Source organism: Crocuta crocuta, unplaced genomic scaffold (genome assembly GCF_008692635.1).
Source record: "Crocuta crocuta isolate KB4526 unplaced genomic scaffold, BGI_CrCroc_1.0 scaffold217, whole genome shotgun sequence".
Taxonomy (NCBI): Eukaryota; Metazoa; Chordata; class Mammalia; order Carnivora; family Hyaenidae; genus Crocuta; species Crocuta crocuta.
The window spans coordinates 7,652,370-7,668,768 of NW_027532208.1; the positions used below are offsets into that span (position 1 = coordinate 7,652,370).

Here is a 16,399-nt window from a genome sequence, read left to right on the forward strand (position 1 = left end):
CAGCAGAAATAAATACCCTAATCGACCTCTAAGTTTAACTCTTACTTGGCCAGAATGTAAGGTGCACAGTATGAAATATGGACCATAAGTCATCTATATGCAAACTTCTCTTTGTCAGTAGCAGTTAGTAAAAAGCAACACTGTTCCCTCTCGTATCCCCAGTTGTCATAGAACCTGATCCTGAGAAACTGAATTTATTTCTGGAATCCCTGGTTTATTTCACTGTCCTATATTTTAATTTTTTAATCAAAATCTCACCTAGTTGTGATGTCTTTCATTTTAGGATATATTTTGAAGTCTGCTAGATTTAGAAACCTCTCCTGCCAAATTCTTGTTCCCAAACCCACCTCACAAAAAGATTATACAGTATACTTGCTGTTTTTCTCTAGAATAAACGTAACATTGGAATTTCAATGTTTCTTATCTAGATCCAAGATACAATCTTCAGTCTTTTGTTTATTTTTTTAATATTTATTTATTTTGAGAGAGAGAGAGGGAGACAGAGGCAGAGGGAGGGAGAATCCCAAGCAGGCTCTGCATTATCAATGCATAGCCTGACATGGCACTCAATCTTACGACTGTGAGATTACAACCTGAGCTGAAATCAAGAGTTGGACACTTAACTGACAGCCACCCAGGCACCCCAACAATCCTCAGTCTTTTAATTCTTTGAATGAACTTCTAACTTTCTTATTAGACTGTTACTAATACTTAATGCTATTTATTGCTGCTATCTTTAAAAATTACTATTTTTTAAATGTTAGTTTATTTTTGAGAGAGACCGAGTGTGAGCAGGAGAGGAGCAGAGAGAGAGGGAAACAGAATTTGAAGCAGGCTCCAGGCCCTGAGGTGTCAGCACAGAACCCGATGCAGGGCTTGAAACCAAGAACTGTGAGATCACGACCTGAGCTGAAGTTGGATGCTCAACTGACTGAGCCACTCAGGAGCCCCCCAAAATTACTATTTTTTGGGGTGCCTGGGTGGCTTAGTCGGTTAAGTGTCCGACTTTCACTTGGGTCATGATCTCGCGGTTCGTGGGTTCGAGCCCCGCATCGGGCTCTGTGCTGACTGCCAGCTCAGAGCCTGGAGCCTGTTTCAGTCTGTGACTCCCTCTCTCTCTGACCCTCCCCTGCTCACGCTGTCTCTCTCTCTCTCTCTCTCTCCTAGAAATAAATAAAACATTTAAAAAAAATTACTATTTTTTTTAACTGTGCTAGGCTCTTTAGCATTTTATCAGTGTGTCATACTGTAACTGAATTTTATGAATTTACCTTGTTATGCTGCCTAATTTACACCTCTATTAGTACACTTAGGTTTTCCTGAGATCATTTTCCTAAATATCATGGAAATTTTATTCTCTTCACTCTAAAAGCACTTGCTGAATGATTAGAATTGCTAGCCACTGTACCAGACAAGGTGTTAAAAAAAAAAAAATTAATAAAATGCCCAGAGAGCATTCAATGTGAATGGGAAGACTGAATGCAAATAAGTAATTATAATATTATATGAGAATTAAAAACCAGAAGGACAAAAAGTGCCATGGCCACGGGATAATCTTTCACTTCTCTTCCTTATTCCATCTACCTTCAACAATGATCTCTAAATAGGTATGGGCAGCAGCAATAAGTATTCTTATTTCATACTAATAATTTCTATGTGATATAGGAGTGATGTTTTTAGTAAAGTTCACGAAACAGGAGGTCTCCTTCATGCTCTGTGGTCTGAACTTGAGCAGATCACAACTACTCTGGGAGAAAAGTCGTGATCCTACCCACCTCCTCCTGCTGCTGGGGGATGGGACTCTATCGGAGCATGCTCAGTTTGTCCGATATGTGGTTTTCCTTTCTATACTGCTGCTTCCCAATGAGACTTCAATCTTTTGTTTCCTAGCTAGCCCTCGTCTATGAATTGATCAATGAAATTTCTATTGTAAATTCTCTAAGCTCCATCCCTGCACTGAAGTAGATCACTAAACTAATAGATCCATGGACTGAGCAATTTTAAGTCCACTGGGAATATTTCTTCAGAGAACTAGTTTTAATACCATGCCTGGACTTCCATGTGAGTAACTGTAAGCGGCAGCTACATGAAGAATGTGTCCATGAGAACATGTTTAAATTCTAAGTACAATCAAATTATTCCCTTCTTTTCCTATTCTTTAAATCATTTTGTAAACCTTTTCAAATCCTTTCAATAAGCAGACTCTGTTTAAATTAACAAAAGGACTATCATCATGGAGTTTGTGACCTGAAACTTTTTATTATTAAGACTATAAATCTAATTTTATTTTTATAATATGGGGGCCTCACTTAACATTTTAACAGTAATATTTTAATTTTCCTTTATCATGCTATAATTTTACTTGTTATTCTTTCAGCTTATGTACTTTCTGCAATAAATTATTCTTTTTATCTCCTAGGTGCCTTAGACATGGTTACCTTTCATTTGCACCAAATCTCAATACTCAGAACAAACTACAGTACATTGTTTCTTATGATTAACTAGTACTCAATTTTAAAAAAGAAATATTTTGTGGGAGCGAGAGAGAGCATGTGTGAGCAAGCTGAGGTAGGGCAGAGAGAGGGAGAGAGATCCCAAGCAGGCTCCTTATTGTCAGCACAGAGCCCAACGCAGGGCTTGATCTCCTGAACCATGAGATCGTGACCTGAGCCGAAATCAAGAGCCAGACGCTTAACGGACTGAGCCACCCAGGTGCCTCACTGGTAGTCACTTCTAACTAAAAAACACCGTGACCTCCTTTTAAGGACTTAAATGGCCTGTTTTACTAGTGGCAATGAATCACCTATTCCTCCCCCGGCTCCACACAATTCACTGCAATTCTCTGTTACTATTCATAAAACTTATTTTTATATTTCTATTTATATTGCACAGACTTACACTACATTACACTCTTTATTTTACCGTTTAGAATAACTCCCCTGATACTCTGTCCTCTGATCTTGTTTTAGATTCTTTGTAGGACTTAGCACTGTGTTCTATTACAAATCTGTTGATTATTTTCTCCAGTAAAATGTGCGCTCTGCGAGGGCCCTGTTGACCATCACGTCCTCAGTTCCTACAACAGAGCCAGGCAGAGGGCTACTGCTCAATTTGTTGAATGAAAGAAGAAATAAATGTGACCATTTATCATTGCCCCTCTCTTTGTAATACTGTAAAAACATTGGGAGACAATTCTACATAGATTTCTTCTACTTCTACAGATCCTGTGAGGAGAGCCACTGATTGCCTTTGTTCGACACTATCTTTTCAAGGATAGTTGTAAAGCAAAAATAGCCTTGGAAGACAGATAGTGCCTCCCTCAAGTAAAAGGGTAGATTGTTTATTGTCCATTATAATAACTAATAACGATAACATTTCCATCTGAGGCAAAGGTCAGACAAGCTTAAAACATCCTCTTATCTAACATTACTCACTGCAATTACAGGCATTACCTGGTCTTTGCATTACCCTGTGGGAACTGACACTCAGGGAATTGGTGCAAAGGCTAATATAGTCTAGATATGGCTACTGCTGTGAGTAATAAACTGGCCTTCTTTTCTGACCCAGAAGACTCATGGCTTTTGCCAGTATCCATGGAATGACAGCAGGCTAACTTATTAACTTGTAATTAGGGAAAATCTCAGATCTTTCACAGTTCTTCTCAAAGGAGCTCAAAGGAGCTAAGCAGGTTTTGTGTTGGTAAATTTTTAGGTTTTACAAAATTCCAAAATGTTTTTTCAGTTTTCTAAGAAAAATCATCTACCAAAGTCTACTTTTCTTAAAGTATTTTTAAGGAACAAGGGGGAGAAGAAGGGGGGAAATGGTGGGGGAAAGGGAGAGAGGCAAACCATGAGAGACTCTTGAATGCTGACAAAAACTGAGGACTGATGGATGTGGGGGGGAGGGGGGGATGGGCATGGAGGAGGGCACTTTGGGGATGAGCACTGAGTGTTATGTGGAAACTAATTTGACAATAAACTATTTGTAAAAAATAAAAAAAATAAAAAAAAAGTATTTTTAAGCTATTGATTGGGATCATCTTTTCTATAATGTCTGTGTGTAAAGTCGTTTTATTTTTTTTCCTAAAAAATTTTCCTTTTATAGTTTGAAAGTTTGACAAGTGGGTTTATTCCTTTGACTATTAACACTGAGAGGTATTCTGTATACTTTCTTAACTGTCTGGTTGAAATCTTTTTTTTTCCCACTCTGTTTTGAAAATCTTTTACTATTTCCTTAATTATATTGTTTTCTATGTAGTTCATCTAGCACTCTCATCGCTAGAATTTGGAAGTCCATGATCTGTTTCCTGGGTTAAGTTTCTTTTGTATTGCAGTTAACTGTTGGATTTATTTAGGTTTTAGCTTTGATGTCCATATTTTTTGCATTGCCAGTTTCTGTTGTCTTCAATAATTCATTGAAGGAAAATAAATGCATTGTGGCTTTCATCCTCTTAAACAAAAATTTAAAATTAAACATTAATCTTTAAAGTAGACCAGGCATGTGGTTCTCATAGTTTGAGATAGCTCATCTTACCAGGGAATATACCCTGAGGTCATCAGCAGCTGCTTGAATACATATTTAAATACTTCTACATTTAGATGAACAGAACAGAGCACAAGTAAATGATTTTTGTCAAATTTAAGTACTGGAAAAATAAAGATGGTGAGAATTGTTAAGGTACATGTATTCACTTCACATCCCTAAGGTAAAGCCAGTAGTTGATCATTTTTAGCAGCTGGCTAGTTAGTAATTACAAATAAGCCCACACATGTTCTTCACAAAGGTATTAAATTTTTTTTTTTTTTTTTTTTTTTTTAGCAAGAAAAAGGTTTTAACAAGAAAAATGTTTATACTCTTGCCTTTCATTTACACAGCGAGATGCAAAAGAACCACAACGCACCCAGGCAGGGCGAAGTAACCACACAGAATTCTAAAAGACACTGTATTTGTTTAAGATACTTTGATGTCACCAGAATCTGAGCAGAGATAGCATTATTTATGATACTCCAGAGGTCTAGCAGTGTCTAAGTGGCCTCTCTCTAAGTATGTGAAACTATTAAGTATGGAATCCTAAAAATCGACAGACTCCTGGATTAGAGTTCATTAATTTAATTGTGTGTTTAGCCACTTGGGTTTTTCCAACAAGGTTTGGGAAAACGTCAAAAGTACTCATTGATGAGAAAAGATGAATCAGCCTTTCAAGAGTTACGGCAGCTAGTTGGAGGCAGCTAAGCTTCCTTCCCCATGTCCACCAGGGTAGGTCTTGGTGTGGGCCATCAGCTTGTATCTCACCTTGTTAACTAACCCTGCTGTTCCCAGCTCTTTCTCCTCAATAAGAATGCAGAACAAAGCCTCACATCTGTAGGGTCAAACTTGGCTCAGTCTGAACCACAACTGGTTTAATTTGAGTAAGCCGTGATTTTTTAACATCTTCTGAATGTGGACATTAGTCATTACGAGGCTCTTCTATAGATTTTAGAGAGTTATCATCTTCGATTTTTTTCTCTTGGAACACACATCGTGTTGCTTTCTCCAAAATGCCTACAGCCTCTAGCAAGTCCTTGCAGAATTCCTAAATACCGTATAATTATACCTCCTCCACCATTTTTGGCTCCTTTGCAAAAACTTCTCTGTATCTGCCAAACCTTGCTTTTATTTTTTGGTAGACTCTTTTAGTTGCTCTTCTAACGACTCTCTCTTCCATGACTCTCCTCTCTGTAGACGAAATACCTCTCTTCTGTTCTATTTTGGCACGTGTCCTCTTCCATTCTGGGCACTGTTCTTTTGTTCTGCAGTTGGGCACATCAGGAGAGGGCCTGAGAGACGATGCCAAAGCTAGGAGCCAACCTCACCCACTGAGCTGGTTCCCCTTGATCCTGTTTTAAGTTTTCTTGCACGTATCGCTGTATTCTTCTATGATATGTTCTTATTTTATTCACTCATCACTTTCAGCTAATTACCAATTCAACCCTTTACCTATTTTCAGTTCTTATGATGTACAGATTCTATCAGCTCAGATGCTTTCCCATTGTCTTGTCACCTCACTTCTCATCTCACTTTAAAATTCAGTCCTGGGTTATTCCCCTACACCAGCTCCCCAATTTTCTTATCATGATTAAAGCCTATTTTGTTAATTAAAATTTAATTTGTCTTGGATACAAATTTCTGCTCTCTTAACAGTAAATACACAGCAGGGCAAACCACTCCTTGCACACACGTATGGTTTAGAATAATGAAGTCATTTCTTAAAGTTTATTTACTTAGGGGTACCTACATGGCTCAGTTGGTTAAGTGTCTGACTTTGGCTCAGGTCATGATCTCATTGTTCATGGGATCGAGCCCACACTGGGTTCTGTGCTGTCTGCATGGGGGCCGCTTGCTCTCTGGCTCCCTTTCTTCTTGCCTCTCCCCCTCTCTTATTTTGAGAGACAGGGAGAGAGAGAGAGAGAGAGAGAGAGAGAGAGAGAGAGAGAGAGAGAGAGAGAGAGAGAATGCAAGTAGGGCAGGGGCAGAGAGAGGGAGAGAAAATCCCAAGCATGCACTATGCCACCAGCACAGAGCCCAACCTGGGGCTCAAACTCATGAACTGTGAGATCATGACCTGAGCCGAAATCAAGAGTTGGATGCTTATCAGACTCAGCCACCCAGGCGCCCCTAGAACAGTGAAGTCATTTTAAGGTATAGGAGGACACCTAGCTTTCTATTTATTCTTGGAAGGAGAAGATAAATGAAGATATAGGCATGTTGTAAACTATGTATTTTTTCTCCTCGTTCAGGTTTAGAAAAATAGTTTTTCAAGAGAATTAACATGGGAAAAATTTTAAGCTTATATAATACAATCAATTATCAGAATTTTATAGAATGAATGCCTGGGAAAAGAACAATGAAAGTAGCAAAAGGTCTTATGTTTGTGCTTGACTACTTCTTTAGTAAGGAAAAAGAATATCTGAATGACTGCTAATAAAGGAATCTTGTTTTTTAAAACTGCATTAAGGGGTACCTGGGTGGCTTAGTCGGTTAAGCGTCTGAGTCTTGATTTCGGCTCGGGTCGTGGTCTTGTAGTCATGAGATCAAGCTCTGCATGGGGGTCCACACTGGGTGTGGAGCCTGCTTGGGATTTTCTCTCTCCCTCTCAAAAAAATAATGTATTAAGAAATCCACAAAATTTGGGACACCTGGGTAGCTCAGTCAGTTAAGCATCTGACTTCGGCTCAAGTCATGATCTCATGGTTCATGAGTTCAAGTCCTGCATCAAGCCCTGCACTGACAGCTCAGAGCCTGGAGCCTGCTTCAGATTCTGTGTCTCCCTCTCTCTCTGCCCCTCCCCCACTCTGACTGTCTCTTGAAAATAAATAAATGTTAAAAAAAACAATGATATATGCTTTAAATGAAACTATCTGCTTACAAATACTTTGAGGAGAAAACAGGAGTGCTTACTTTCTCAGTATAACTGTATACCAAAAAATGAGAAAGCTTCTTTTTTCCTTTATTAACTGAATTCAATATTTAAAAATTCAAAATTTAAAAAGAAGCTGTTTGCTTCTTAGCCTAGTGATAGTCACCACAGCTGGAATACAGCTAAGTAGTTAATCACCTTCCTGCTTTTCTTATTCTCTTTTCCTGTCTAAGAATTCCTCACTTCCCAAATGGGACTTTAAGAGCTAATTTTGAGTTTAACGGGTAAAGAATGTTACAAACAAATTGACCATTGTTTACATAAATGAATCCTTTTACAAGAAGTCTTATAAATTATTGCAATTGAGATTATAGTTTAGAAATTGCAGGTTAGGGGCACCTGGGTGGCTTAGTCGGTTAAGCGTCCGACTTTCGCTTAGGTCATGATCTCGCGGTTCGTGGGTTCGAGCCCCGCGTCGGGCTCTGTGCTGACTGCCAGCTCAGAGCCTGGAGCCTGTTTCAGTCTGTGACTCCGTCTCCCTCTGACCCTCCCCTGCTCACACTGTCTCTCTCTCTCTCCTAGAGATAAATAAAACATAAAAAAAAAAAAAGATTTAAAAGAAATTGCAGGTTAAAGACACACCTGTGGAAGGCACCAGTTCTAGTTCTGACACTGGCAAAATCTAACAGTGTAACCCTGACAAGTCACCTCATTCTCTCTGGCTCTCACCTTCCCCATCTATAAAACAAAGGGACCTGCAACTGGAGAGTTGCTAAGGTCTCTTCCAACATGTAAATTCTGGCTTTCCCTTCTCCCACCTGATCAAGGAGAGGTATTTTATATCAAAATACAAAACAAAAACAAAAAACCCTAAAATGAATGCTACTGGTCTAACTACTGCTACTTAGATTTCAAGGTCTACTATGTTCCCTTAGCAGTTTATACTACGTACAAGGTGCCAAGCTAGGAAGGCTTATTACTAAAGTACACAAAACAAGCGGCTTCGACGTCAGACTTTCCATGCAAAGATGACCCACACAGCATTGAGTTGCAGTGGAAAAGTACTAACCTGGGAGTTGGGTTTTAACTTGGTTCAGTGACATTTCTTAGGTAAGTCACTTAACATCTCTGGGTCTTGATTTTCCCAGGTGCAAAATGACAAAGTTATACTAGATTATCTCTAAGACCTTTCCTAAAACCAAAACTCTATGTTTCTACGTGGTTACTCTCAACCTACCCTTTTGTAATGCATTGCTTCCAAAAACAGCTTGGTCTGCTTATAGATTTCTTGGCCTGTCTTGTGGAAGGTCTTGAGAAATTCTATGAACTCTTTAGACACTCTATCCGTTTCAATGCTGGTTTGCCGGTTTATGGAAGGACTGGGAGCTTTTGCTTCCTGAATTTCTGCTGGGAAAATTAAACATAGTAAGTTTCATTACACAGAAGACCCATGCATGGAATTACTTTAAGTATGTAACTTGATTATTTAAATTATGCTTAATCAAAGTTAAACTTGAATTTAAATTATGTTTAAATATTTGGACCACTTAAAGTAAGCTCGATCTATTTTATGACTAGGAAGTACAAGCAGATAAAACTACACAATCTAAAAGATATTCCCATTCAAATAAAAGTTGCTCTACTAATATTATTTTAGCCAAAATATATCAAACTTTGACCCATATACTTAATTGTAAATACTGAAATGGCCTCACTATCTTGAATAACTTTCTTAAAGACTGCATGAATTTATGAAACTTGTCAACCAGCAAAATAACAATCAGTAGAAGCACAAAAATGTTAGGTGACTTATAAGATGTGAGACAACTCTTCCAAATCCATTCTACTTCTCAAAAAGGCAAAGGCTCATTTGCTTATGTGGAGACTAACAATTACGGACCCACTATCTAGTTTTCAAAAAAAAAAATTTCAAGCCATACTGCTCTAAGTGAAAGAACGTCTCCAACATAGCAACCATGACAAAGCAAACAGCAAAGAGGTAACTAAAGCATGCACAACACTGTCTAATCAGGAGCCACACACCTCTTTCACCTCTGCAAATGGGACCTTTAAAGAATAAAGATAAGGGCATTACCATACAGTAGGAGCTCTCTGATCACATTCTAGCCTCCTGATTTTGAACTGCTAATCCAACAACTGTACGGAATTAAATTACTCATATCCCCACAGTTCCCTCTTATATTCAAAAAGAAAGATCATTAGGAAGAGAAAGGATCTTCTGAAGATACTGAAATCAACTTATTACCTGCTTTCTCAGAGTAGCTTCTTATAATCTCAATGTTTTCAACCTTAGTACCTGAGATATATTTCAATAAAGAAGTTGCAACAAAGTTTTCAGATAACAGAAGACTAGATTATTCAAGTGAGACAACCACATGTAGACTACCTAAAAGGATATACTATTAACTATGGAGAAGTAAAGATTCCACCTCTCTTATTTATCACATAACTAGTGATCAACCAATGAGGAACTTAAATTGTTTGACTTATGTTAAATTGTTTGACTTATCCTTTCTTCTCCTAATGGTACTGTAAAGTAGTTAGCAGAACAAAGTTGCACTTTACAGTTATCTTTTCAAATCAAGTATTTGCATATCTTTCAAATTATCAGGTGCTTCCTAATTATGATTTGAACTGTAGAAGCCCTAAAATCACATTAAAATTTAAAAAAAAAAAAAGCACACAAAAACCCCACTATATCTATGGCTTTAAAATAAGATCATTCAAAAGTCAACCAAGAAACTGGGAAAAAAGCCTGTAAGCTATATCACAAAGGGCTACTCTCCCTAATGTAAAAGGAGTTGTATAAAGAAGAAAAAAAACCCTCACAGTTCAACAGGGAAATGGGTAAAGAATCCTAACAGTGCACAGAAAGGAAACCTAAATGTATCTTAAACAAAGGAAACACGCTCAGTCTCACTCATAACAAATATGCAAATTGAAACTACTAGGAGATGCCATTTTAAAATTAACAGACACAAATCTAATGTTGATGAGGATATGGGGTAAAAAGCACTCTCATACTGTGAAGGTGGGAATGTAAAATGATATAACTGCAATGGAGTGCAATTTGGCAATAATCATCAAAATTAAGAATACATTTATCTTATGACTCAATAGTTCCATTTCTCAGAAATTTTCTGATATAACTGCACATGTACAAAATGAAATCCATGCAAGGCTACTCATTTTAGCACTACTTATAACAGCAAAAGACTAAAAATGGCACAATACCCACCACTAAGGGACTAAATTGTGATTTAATCCATAAAATGGAATACTATGTAGTTTTAAATACTTTTTTATGTACTAAAGAGTTCTCAAAACCTATTGCTAAAGTTAAAAAAAAAAGACACTATGTGAATAAGAATATAGAGCAGAGTATATATAATAAAAACATATGTGTTTATAAATGAAAACAAAAGCACCTAAGGATATACAAGAAACTAATGACAAAGGTTGTCCGAATATGGGAGAACAATGGTGGTGATGGCTGGACACTAGATGGGTGAGGGACCACACACCTTTTATTTTGTACCCATTTGAATGTACTGCTTTTTTTTTTTTTAAGCAAATTAATTAATCAGGTACAATTTAACTTAAAACAAAAACTGGCAGCACTCCTTCTGAAACATTTTTTACCAATATGGAAAACCAAAAGTTGTATTCAACATTCTATATGATTAGAAAAAGTTCTTTAAGGAGTGCTGGGTGGCTCAGTCAGTTAAATGTCCGACTCTTGGTTTCGGCTCAGGTCATGATCTCACAGTTCAGGAGTTCAAGCCCTACACTGGGCTCTGCGCTGTCGGTGTGGGGCCTGCTTGGCATTCTCTCTCCCCTCCCCTGCATGTGCGTGCTCTCTCTTTCTCTCTCTCTCTCTCTCCAAATAAATAAAACCTTTTTAAAAAGTTCTTTAATACTTAGAGAGTTTGATCCTTCACTCAATCTAATAATTTCACTTCTGGGCATGATGGAATAACAGGGGTTGGGATCACCCTACTCCCTTAACAACTAGAAAATCAGACAAAATATATGAAATAATGCTTTTCAGACATTGGACAAGAGGCAGAAGGGAGGGTAACCCCTGAGAGAAGCAGACAAATATGGTAAATCGTTTACAAGTACCCCAGCTCGCTGCACGGAGAGTTTTTAGGCCATGGCACAGGGAGAGGCAATTCAGACAGAGCTGAGTAGACCTGCTGAATTTGGTAAACAGCATTTTGAGCTGAGGGAGGCCAAAGTTGCTAGAAGTTGCCTGGCAAAATACAGAAAGGGTGGGCTGCACAGAAAAAAACTCCAGGTAACTGCAGAGGGGTTCCCATGAATCTTTGATGGAGTACTGCATGTATGTGTGAGGAAACCCATGCCTGCATGAAGAAACAGGCAAACGAATCCCACACCACACACAAATGAGATAATTCATTTCCAAACAGCCAGGAGGAACAAAGAACAGCAGCAGTGGCAAAATATGAAAAACATTTTCTCACTTAAACATTTCTTTAAAAGATAATTAACTGGAGGTGCCTGGGTGGCTCAGTTGGTCAAGGGACTGACTCTTGAATTCGGTTCAGGTCGTGATCTCATGGTTCATGCAACTGAGCTCCACGGTGGGCTCTGCAGTGACAGCATGGGACCTGATTGGGATTCTCTCTCTCCCTTCTCTGCCCCTCCCCTGCGTGTATGTTCTCACTCTCTCTCAAAAATAAACTTAAAAAAAAAGTCTTCCTAGCAAGGTTCCTCAAAAAGTTCAAAACAGAACTATCCTATAATCCAACAATATACTAGGTATTTACCCAAAGAATACAAAAATACTAATTCAAGGGAATACATGCACCCTAATTTTTACTACAATAGCCAAATTAGGGAAACAGTTCAAGTCTCCATCAACTGATGAATGGATAAAAAAGAAGTGATATACATAAATACATACACACAATGGGATATTACACAGCCACAAATAAAGAATGAAATCTTGTCATCTACAATGACAAAGATGGAGCTAGAGAGTATCATGCTAAGTAAAATAAGTCAGTCAGGGAAAGACAAATACCATATGATTTTATTCATATGTGGAACTTAAGAAACAAAACAAATGAGCAAAGGGGGAAAAAAAGAGAGGGGCAAACCAAGAAACAGACTCTTAATTATAGAGAATACACTGATGGTTAGCAGGGGTATGTCAGGGGGTGGGATGGGTTAAAGAGGTGATGGGGATTAAGGCGTGCACTTGTGAGCACCAGGTGTTGTATGGGAGTATTGAATCACTATATTGTATATCTGAAATCAATATGATTGCACTGTGTGTTAACTAACTTGAATTTAAATAAAAGCTTTAAAAAAATTTTTTTTAAATAAAAAGTCTTCCTTGCAGAATAACATACACTTTTGGATTATAATGGTAATATTTACAGCTATCATTTAAGAATTTTCCATATTGCAAAGATTGTGCTTTACTCTCATTAGTCCTTAAAAATTTAGATTTCTGGGGGCGCCTGAGTGGCTCAGTCAGTTAAATGGCTGACTTTGGCTCAGGTCATGATCTCATGGTTTGTGAGTTCGAGCCTCTCATTGGGCTCTGTGCTGACAGCTTGGAGCCTGGAGTTGCTTCGGATTCTGTGTCTCCCTCTCTCTCTCTGCCCCTCCCCTGCTTGCACTATCTCTGTCTCTCAAAAATGAATAAATGTTAAAATTTTAAAAACAAATTTAGATTTCTGAAATCATATGAAATAATAAGATCTACCATTTAGGCTACATATACACAGAGGTTAGAGAAGTTAAGTCACTTATGTGCCTCAAGTCACACAAGTAGAAGAAAAGCTGAATTCTGAAACCAGATCAGTTTAATTTCCAAGCCCAGGTTCTTTACAACCACACCATAATGTCCCTATTATTATTATTATAGTATCTATTTATTCCTATTTAAGCAAATCAATGAGTATCAATTCAGTATCTATTACATAAAGCTTCCTGCAAAGGCAATTCACACTAAATCCAGCTAAATCTTCGATATATAAAGTAAATCTGTAAAAGCAAAATCTCCACTAAATTTGCTTGAATAGGTATGAAAGAGTAAAGACAATCTGAATATACGTCAATTATCAAAAAAGAACATGAGCATGTAGTAAAGATGATTAACACCATTTCTAGGATTAAAAACATTTTATATCTCAATGTTAAAAAATTTACCGAAAAATCCCATGTTTTTCAGATTATCCAAAAGAAACAAAAAACAGGGGCAACTCAGCAGAATATTATAGGAACCAGAGGAGCCAACGCTGCAATTAGAGGCTTGAAACGTTCAGTTCCACCCACCTTCCGACTTCTTTCAGGGGGCAGAGGGGGTGGACACTTCTTGATTACCAACAATCAAAGATTTAATCAACCATGCCTATGAAATGAAGCTGCCATAAAAATCCCTGAAGGATTAGGTCTGGGGAGCTTCCACACTGGTGAACATGTCGAGGTGCTGGCTGTATGGCACACCCAGAGAGGGCACGGCAGCTTGGTGCTCCCTCCGCTACACCCTGCCGTATGCATCTCTTCCATTTGGCTATTCTGGTGTTGTATTCTTCGTAATACATCATAAGCATTAATGATATGTTTTCCTGAGTTCTGTGAGTCATTCTAACAAACTGTCAAATTGGAGAAGAGGCCTCTGGGAATCCCAGCCTTCTAGCTGGTTGGTCAGGAGTTTGGGTGCTCAACTCGTGGGGGCTGCAGCTGGCCTCTGGGGTGTAGATCGCCTTGTGGAACCGAGCCCTTAACCTTTGGGTTTTATGCTGACTCTGGGGTAGTCAGTGTCAGAAAAAGGACTGAATTGTTGGATACCCAGTTGGCGTCAAAGAATAAAAGACACTAAATATGCGGTAAGGGGGAAACAATTTCTCATAGTCCTTATCAGTGAAAGTCAGAAAACAGGCACAATTATAAAATCAGTCCTAAATTCAACTTGGAGAATCATTACCTCAGTTTCATCTAAGTGCCAAAGAGGCCCTAATGATTAAAGTAGCAATTCATTAGTGATCTTTCAGATGCTGTAATCAACCCTATGCTTCTACTTAACTAACATCTGGGACATCTTGGGACAGCACTGAAGGCTGGAGGATTATAGTTTTATTTTTAACTTATTTGGAAATAACCTCAAATTTACAGAAAAGCTGCCAGATTGTTACAAATGCTTTCTTTACACCTTTAACTCAGATCCATGAAATTGTAACCTTTTGTTATATCTATATTATTTTTTCTAAATTTTCAGGTAGATTGTATTTATCATGCTCTTTATCCCTTAATAAGAGTGCTTCCTAATAACAAGGATATACTTTTATGTAACTACAGTATAGTTACTTTAAAAAGTGTGTGGGGTTTTTTCTTACATAAGATCCAATTCAGGGCCACATCTTCATTTGGCAGTCATGCATAGTCTCCTTTAACCTCTAAGGGCTCCCAGCCTTCCTTTGTTTTTGTAATATTGACAATTTTAAAGAATAAAACAGACAAGTCATTTTACTGAATGCCCCTCAATTTGGGTTTCTCTGCTGTTTCCTCATGACTGGATTCAGGTTATAACTTTTCAGCTTAAAGTATTAACATCATTCATGGTATGTTCTTCTCAAAGGATCGTATCTGGTGCATAAGGTCCATTTCCCAACATTACATAGTTACCATTTCTCTATTTGTAATTAATAAATTAGCTGTGGGAGTTAATTTGAGATCATGTTCATAATTTGTTCCTCAGGAAACTTCTCTCACCTTGGATTCAGCATCCACTGATGAAATCTGCTGAATCAGTTCTTACTATGATGGCTGCAAAATGGTGATTTCTTATCTCCATCACTCCTTCCACATTTATTAGTCAACATTTTATGGTGAAAAAGAGCTATCTCTTTTATTTAGTCATTTATTTATGTTATTAGTTGAAAGGACTAATGGATTATTTTATTCAGGTGTACTCCATTTATTGTCCTTACTTAATACTCAAATTTGGCCAGTGGAAATCCAGAGAAGATGACTTCTGGGTCTTTTACATGTCCCCAAATTCTGGGCAGCCCCTCTTTCTCTGCTCCAGCTCCAGAAGCAGTCTTTTCTCCAGGGAACACTCAAGTTCACTTTGGTGAAGAGTAATACTTAGAATCTAAGGTCTGGGTGGAAAAATTGGTACTTTTCAGTTCTAAAAATAGGAAAGGTATTTCTCCTATAAGCACCGCCTTCAGATTAGTTTGTGAAAGATGTGTACAAGATGCCACTCAGGAAACAACATCTAGTTGAGTTCTCAAAGACAAGGGACCTTTGAAATGTATGAGCAAGTATTTCAACTTGACCAACCATGACTTATTGTATAAGATATAATATAGCCCGCTCAGTTTTACTTCAGAGATTTAAAAACAGTCAAGCTATTCCATTAACCTTCTCTGAAGGGCATTCCAACTCTTAACAGGGTATTAAATATTCTTCAAAATCATTGGAAGGCTATATTTATGTCCTGTTTACCACCAACCTCCCTTGGTTTCAGAACTTTCTTTCATGCCACCGTAGAAGCAAGAAAAATATTAAGAGCAAAGGCATCATGTATTAATGAAGTGAAATAAAGAATACAGAACACAAAAGGTCTATTTTAGCCAAGACAATAAATTAAAACCACATTTAGTATTGGCTAACCTTATCCACATGCAAAGACCAAAAATCAGTCTGAAATGCAAAGTTCATCTGGCAAAGTTATATAAGCAGTCTGTGAAGCGAAGATCAAACAGGACCTTCTTTTGTAATACACACACACATCAATTTTTTTTTAAATACTTTGAGGCCTTTATCCCCATATGCTTTCTATAGACCAGAAACCGCTAAAGATTAAAAATCTAAGGTAAGAATCTATCATTCAAAAAGAAGCTAAGAAGTATACTGGCTAAACATATTTTTTAAATAAAAATAACTTGGGATTGTTTCTTTTAATGTACCAATCTTCAGGGTGTCTGGATGGCTCAGTTT

At 37.7% G+C, this 16,399-nt stretch overlaps 1 protein-coding gene across 6 annotated transcripts in view; it reads right to left on the minus strand.

Annotated features, from left to right (window-relative positions):
* Positions 1–16,399, minus strand: part of RABGEF1 (RAB guanine nucleotide exchange factor 1) — a 54,269-nt gene that overhangs the window by 14,088 nt on the left and 23,782 nt on the right. For 3 of the 6 annotated variants that reach the window (XM_077777878.1, XM_077777876.1, XM_077777877.1), the window contains exon 5: positions 8,634–8,803. The exons of 1 other annotated variant lie outside the window; for it this stretch is intronic. In XM_077777878.1, coding sequence (XP_077634004.1) covers positions 8,634–8,803 — 170 coding nt within the window. Of the gene's footprint in view, positions 1–8,633; positions 8,804–16,399 lie in introns of those variants that run through there. 2 more of the 6 variants (XM_077777879.1, XM_077777881.1) reach the window with 2 other exon arrangements.